We start from the raw sequence: 6643 nt of genomic DNA, 5'->3' as shown, positions 1-6643 counted from the left end.
GCTTGTTTTGGGTCACAGGTTCAGGAATGGCAAAAAAATTGCAACATTTACTTGGAGCTAACTCTGCAAATAGCAGTGCTGGGTGATTTGAAAAGTCATAGTCCATCGATCAATAATATAATAATACTCTTAGCAAAAATGTTTCTTTAATTTACAATCTGTAGAAACTATGAGAATAGAAAGGTTGAGAACTTTTGTGAAACAGCACAGTAGAAATATATATATATATATATATATATGGCAGCTAGAAATCAAAACTGGATGGCCTTCAGAGATAGATGGGACGGGTTGAGGGTAGCTGAAGGCTGGGACTAAAGACAAAGTGCATTTTGTTACGTTACAGCCTTATTCTAAAATGGATTCAGTTGCTTTTTTCCCCCCTCATCAATCTACACACAATACCCCATAATGACAAAGAGAAAAAACAGAAATACCTTTACATACAGTGGGGGAAAAAAGTATTTAGTCAGCCACCAATTGTGCAAGTTCTCCCACTTAAAAAGATGAGAGAGGCCTGTAATTTTCATCATAGGTACACGTCAACTATGACAGACAAATTGAGAAAAGAAAATTCAGAAAATCACATTGTAGGATTTTTAATGAATTTGCAAATTATGGTGGAAAATAAGTCTTTGGTCACCTACAAACAAGCAAGATTTCTGGCTCTCACAGACCTGTAACTTCTTCTTTAAGAGGCTCCTCTGTCCTCCACTCGTTACCTGTATTAATGGCACCTGTTTGAACTTGTTATCAGTATAAAAGACACCTGTCCACAACCTCAAACAGTCACACTCCAAACTCCACTATGGCCAAGACCAAAGAGCTGTCAAAGGACACCAGAAACAAAATTGTAGACCTGCACCAGGCTGGGAAGACTGAATCTGCAATAGGTAAGCAGCTTGGTTTGAAGAAATCAACTGTGGGAGCAATTATTAGGAAATGGAAGACATATAAGACCACTGATAATCTCCCTCGATCTGGGGCTCCATGCAAGATCTCACCCCGTGGGGTCAAAATGATCACAAGAACGGTGAGCAAAAATCCCAGAACCACACAGGGGGACCTAGTGAATGACCTGCAGAGAGCTGGGACCAAAGTAACAAAGCCTACCATCAGTAACACACTACGCCGCCAGGGACTCAAATCCTGCAGTGCCAGACGTGTCCCCCTGCTTAAGCCAGTACATGTCCAGGCCCGTCTGAAGTTTGCTAGAGTGCATTTGGATGATCCAGAAGAGGATTGGGAGAATGTCATATGGTCAGATGAAACCAAAATAGAACTTTTTGGTAAAAACTCAACTCATTGTGTTTGGAGGACAAAGAATGCTGAGTTGCATCCAAAGAACACCATACCTACTGTGAAGCATGGGGGTGGAAACATCATGCTTTGGGGCTGTTTTTCTGCAAAGGGACCAGGACGACTGATCCGTGTAAAGGAAAGAATGAATGGGGCCATGTATCGTGAGATTTTGAGTGAAAACCTCCTTCCATCAGCAAGGGCATTGAAGATGAAACGTGGCTGGGTCTTTCAGCATGACAATGATCCCAAACACACCGCCCGGGCAACGAAGGAGTGGCTTCGTAAGAAGCATTTCAAGGTCCTGGAGTGGCCTAGCCAGTCTCCAGATCTCAACCTCATAGAAAATCTTTGGAGGGAGTTGAAAGTCCGTGTTGCCCAGCGACAGCCCCAAAACATCACTGCTCTAGAGGAGATCTGCATGGAGGAATGGGCCAAAATACCAGCAACAGTGTGTGAAAACCTTGTGAAGACTTACAGAAAACGTTTGACCTGTGTCATTGCCAACAAAGGGTATATAACAAAGTATTGAGAAACTTTTCTTATTGACCAAATACTTATTTTCCACCATAATTTGCAAATAAATTCATAGAAAATCCTACAATGTGATTTTCTGGATTTTTTTTCTTCTCAATTTGTCTGTCATAGTTGATGTGTACCTATGATGAAAATTACAGGCCTCTCATCTTTTTAAGTGGGAGAACTTGCACAATTGGTGGCTGACTAAATACTTTTTTTCCCCACTGTAAGTATTCAGACCCTTTTCTATGAGACTCGAAATTGAGCTCAGGTGCATCCTGTTTCCAGTCTTGGTGGTTCCAAAGTTCTTCCATTTAAGAATGATGAAGGCCACTGTGTTCTTGGGGACCTTCAATGCTGCAGACATTTTATGGCACCCTTCCCCAGATCTGTGCCTTGACACAATCCTGTCTCAGAGCTCTACGGACAATTCCTTCGACCTCATGGCTTGGTTTTTGCTCTGACATGCACTGTCAACTATGGGACCTTATATAGACAGGTGTGTGCCTTTCCAAATCATGTCCAATCAATTGAATTTACCACAAGTGGACTCCAATCAAATTGTAGAAACAGCTCAAGGATTATCAATGGAAACAAGATGCACCTGAGCTCAATTTCGAGTCTCATAGAAAAGGGTCTGAATACTTATGTAAAGGTATTTGTTTTCTTTGTTTTTTTTATAAATTTCCTACAATTTCTTAACCTGTTTTCTCTTTGTCATTATGGGGTATTGTGTTTAGATTGATGAGGGGGGAAAATAATTTTATCAATTTTCGATTAAGGCTGTAACATAACAAAATGTGGAAAAAGTGAAGGGTTCTGAATACTTTCCCCTTCATGAAGACAGTCCGGATTTTCCATCCGAAGGCTTTGTCATTTCTCCTTGTCATGCTGAATCATATGAGCCCCTCTTATCCCCCATTGGGACTCTTTTCTGAAATGCCTGACTGTCCCTCTGTTTCCTGCTGACTTAGGGCTTTAGGTGAGCATGCTATGACTAAATAATTTGCCTTCACTTGCAGAGGTTTCTTTGAGAATACACCACTGAAAAGTAGAGCGACAGGGCAAAATTACTCATCTTTTTAGTATAAACACTAGTAGCTCTATGGTAGAATCCTGTGAGCTTTTTAGCTTGTACAACCACACGGGCACTAGTCTCAGATTTCTAGTAGTCTGTACATTTCTGGCAGACTGTTTGTACAAACACGCAGTTAATCATAGTTATGCTGTATATTCCTCATCACATTACCTTTCTTAATTATCACAATGTACTTTGGAGAATCCCTTCTTCTTCTGACTAATTCTAAGTGAGGAATTCTGTGAAGTTCCTCATGTCTGGAATGCCGTGTCCGGGAACTATGACTTCCCAGCGGAATTTTCACCGCTGCCCGTCTTGGCCCCACCCTTACAAGAAATCCCAGTGTACTCAGCTATAACAATATAGATACAGACCTATACAAGTCTATGGATAGATGTTACGGCTCACATGCCTGCGACTCATTCACAAGCTTGATAAACCAGCATCTTGACACTTGGAGTCTCTTATTCTGTTCAGGCATTTGTGATTTGCCATTTTATCTGCATAAAAATGATGTGTTTGTCTTGAACACTGACCTTTCAGGATCTGTTTGATTTATTTAACATAATTAAATAATTCAGTCTCAGAGATATATGGTCACTTTCCAAATAGTCCATTGGGCATGTTGCCTGTACTTTCAAGTAATGGAGAAAAAAAAGCACATTTTTTCATCACTATCTCCAACACTGATGGAAAAACACCAGAAATCAAGGCAAAGTTAAATGTCATGTTTTAATTTACTGGAGTGTGTGGCTTGCTTTACCTTTCCACAAGCAATGGAAAGCATTTACAGTAATGTCAAACTCTATACATTTACAGTTAGTTATAAAGAAAAATATGTATTTGTATTCACAGCCATTTACAATATAATACATGCAGATGCTATTACATCATTGGTTGGATGTTTGCTTTGTGATAATGAGTATCTTTCATAGAGCCATAAAGACCATTATTTATTGGCATCCATTTTGTTTATTTGTCATCTTCTCATTGGTTCACACTGTCCATCATCACGTCGTCAGTCCTGGGGTGTTGTACCCCAGCCTTTTGCCATCCTCTACCTCTGAGGTTGGCACCACTGCTGGGCATGCCACTGTACCATTGCTAGAGCCTGTGGGCAGGAGAGGTTCTCTCTGTCTGTACTACCGTTCTCTACAGGTTCTTTGGTCTACTTCCTACTTGTGCCCATTCCATTGAATGTCATCATACCAACATGTTACCTGCGAAAGGAAAGGAGAAGGTGGATTAGAGCCAAAGTTAACTTATGACTATCTAAAACATCGAATCTGCTAGGTTCACTCATGACATACAGCTAGATATGCTGAACCGTTTTCACAGCTGTTTCACTACAAAACGATATGGAAAAACCCTACACTACATAAGCAATCACACACAGTAGAGATGCCTCACATACACTCACATCAGTTCAGTCACACTCACCTCTTCCTCATCAGACTGTCCCTCTTCCTCACTGTCTTCAGACTCGCTGTCTGGCAGTTCTCTCAGCTCCTGAGCCGTCAGCTCATACAGTTCCCTTTGGATGGCGGCGTTCTGGCGTCCGTAGGTCAGGTGGTACGGCGTGTGACCTCCATAGGTCAGGCTGTTGACGTTAGCCCCGTTACTGACCAGGAGCCGTACCAAGTCCAGGTTCTGTAGGTCCACAGCCAGGTGGAGAGGGCTGCGGCCATTACACTGCTCCTGGAATCCAAGGGACAAACAATGCCAAATAAGTTAATGGGAAATACACAGCATTTGGGTGCTTTTTAGGAAATGTGAATGACAAAATCAAATGGACTATTGTGAGGGTGGGGTTGAAAAAAGGCTAACTTGCTGCATAGCCTACCTGTGCATCGATGTCAGCTCCTAGAGCAACAAGGCTCTCCACTAGCGAGAGAAAGCCATGGATAGAGACCAGATGCAAACAGTTCTGACCTGAAACAGAGAGCAGAGGAAGACCAATGGTCAGAGAACAGGGTAATACTTTACATTAAGTTGCTCTTATACCTGTGTAATTACTACAGTAACATTGTTGTTACACATTATTTTTGTAATTGCTTAGTTCCAGTATGGCCACAGGTTCCCCACCAGCTGAAACAAGTAACAGAAAATAAACTAGAAATGTTTCAGTGTCTTACCACTGTAGTTTGGCGTGGCCATGATGGCTGGGAGCTGGGTAGAGCAGCCCTGGGTCTGGGTGAGGACACTGAAGCAGGTGAGCGAGCCCCTCCTACATGCAATGTGGAGGGCTGTATTGCCACTGTCGTCCACTAGCATGGGGTCACAGCCAGCCTTCAGCAGACGCTCCACTATCTCAGCCTGCTCTGTGATCACAGCCAGATGGAGAGGAGTCTGTATAGGGGAGCAGGACAGGTATGGTTAGGAACTGGGGCCAGTATGAAAAAAAAAATACATTGAATGCACTCACTAACTGTAAGTCGCCCTGGATAAGAGCGTCTGCTAAATGACTAAAATGTAAAAACATATATGAGTCTCTCGCTCGACCCTCTCTCGATCTCTCTCACACAAACACACACATTTTACATGTTTAGTCATTTAGCAGACGCTCTTATCCAGAGCGACTTACAGTTAGTGAGTGCATACATTTTTCATACACACCTTGTATTCTATTTATGCATTACTGTAATTGTGCAGGTTTTAGCTGTATTTACCTGTCTCTGGTAGTTCTGTTGATTGAGGAAAGGCTCATTGCATGACAGCTCGATCAACTTCCTTGCACAGTCCTTGGCTTCATGTATAATGGCAAGGTGGAGAAGCCTGCATAGAAAAAAAAAGGGGAATTATTAACTGCTCAGATGACTCATGAATACGACATATATAACGATTAAAACAGGCAGCACTTAAAACAGGCGTCACACCCTTCCCTCAATCTATTTCTACTAGTGGTTGCTTGACGCACTTGCGCACGTTGCAGTTTTATCAGGTTTCTGGCACGAGGCCCGGGACTTTCCCAGCTGGCAAAGTGTGAGCGCCGCCTTCTTTGACCCCTGGCCATAGTACATTCCGTTCTGAAAGGTTTGTTTTCGTAAAGCCCACTAAGGCCAATACCTTCCTTGTGCATTGTTTAGAAGCTACTTTGCATGCAAACGCAAACGTAACTTTTGCACACAGGAAGACAACCACAATTGCGCTATAATTACTCGACTACAAAAATAAGCTTATTATATAACCTAGAAATAACAAAAAAACATTTTTTTTAAGTCGATTTCATGTAACTAACTTCTGATATGGAAACAACTTGAATGTCCATTGATTTTATTATAGTTTCTCAACATACGTGTCTCCGTCCTCTAAAACTTGTTCCTTCCAGGGTTCATTGCCGCATTCGTCTCTCTGCGGTGGGGGACAATCCACACGAAGACGCTCGAGCTCACTGGCGACAACTTCATATTCCTCGTCTTTGAGAGAGTCAAGGCCGCTGTCCAGCCGCTCTTCGTTGATAGATTGCACTTTCCTATCCTTAGAATGTCGACCATCAGTGTTATAATCCATGTGGTTGAGGATACTAGCTCGATGAAGGTCCATTGTTGACACTGGCTGCTGTGTTGGTTGTAATTCAGAATTTGACATACACCAACGTTAAATTCTCAGTAGTGCCCGAGGGGGAGGAGTCAACACAGGGTGGGGGATTTCCAGGCGGAACGCAGGACTCCAAACGGTCTCCATGGGGAAATTTCTGCTCCACATATTTCAATTCTGCATTTTCATACTTGTGGCCGTTTATCCAACATA

The 6643-nt window shown here is 42.4% G+C and overlaps 1 protein-coding gene across 1 annotated transcript; it reads right to left on the bottom strand.

The window, feature by feature from the left end:
- Positions 1–3606: 3606 nt before the first annotated feature.
- LOC121539482 (NF-kappa-B inhibitor alpha-like) lies at positions 3607–6512 on the bottom strand. Its single transcript, XM_041848005.2, has 6 exons — positions 6189–6512; positions 5563–5668; positions 5029–5242; positions 4737–4825; positions 4334–4591; positions 3607–4113 (listed from the first exon to the last, which is right to left on the bottom strand). The coding sequence occupies exons 1-6, from the start codon at positions 6479–6481 to the stop codon at positions 4069–4071; spliced, it is 1005 nt and encodes a 334-aa protein (XP_041703939.2). The 5' UTR covers positions 6482–6512; the 3' UTR covers positions 3607–4068.
- Between the last annotated feature and the right edge of the window lie 131 nt (positions 6513–6643).

This window comes from Coregonus clupeaformis, chromosome 25 (genome assembly GCF_020615455.1).
Source record: "Coregonus clupeaformis isolate EN_2021a chromosome 25, ASM2061545v1, whole genome shotgun sequence".
NCBI classification, from domain to species: Eukaryota; Metazoa; Chordata; class Actinopteri; order Salmoniformes; family Salmonidae; genus Coregonus; species Coregonus clupeaformis.
The sequence above is the reverse complement of the archived record's forward strand: the minus strand, read 5'-3'. Positions and strand labels throughout refer to the sequence as shown.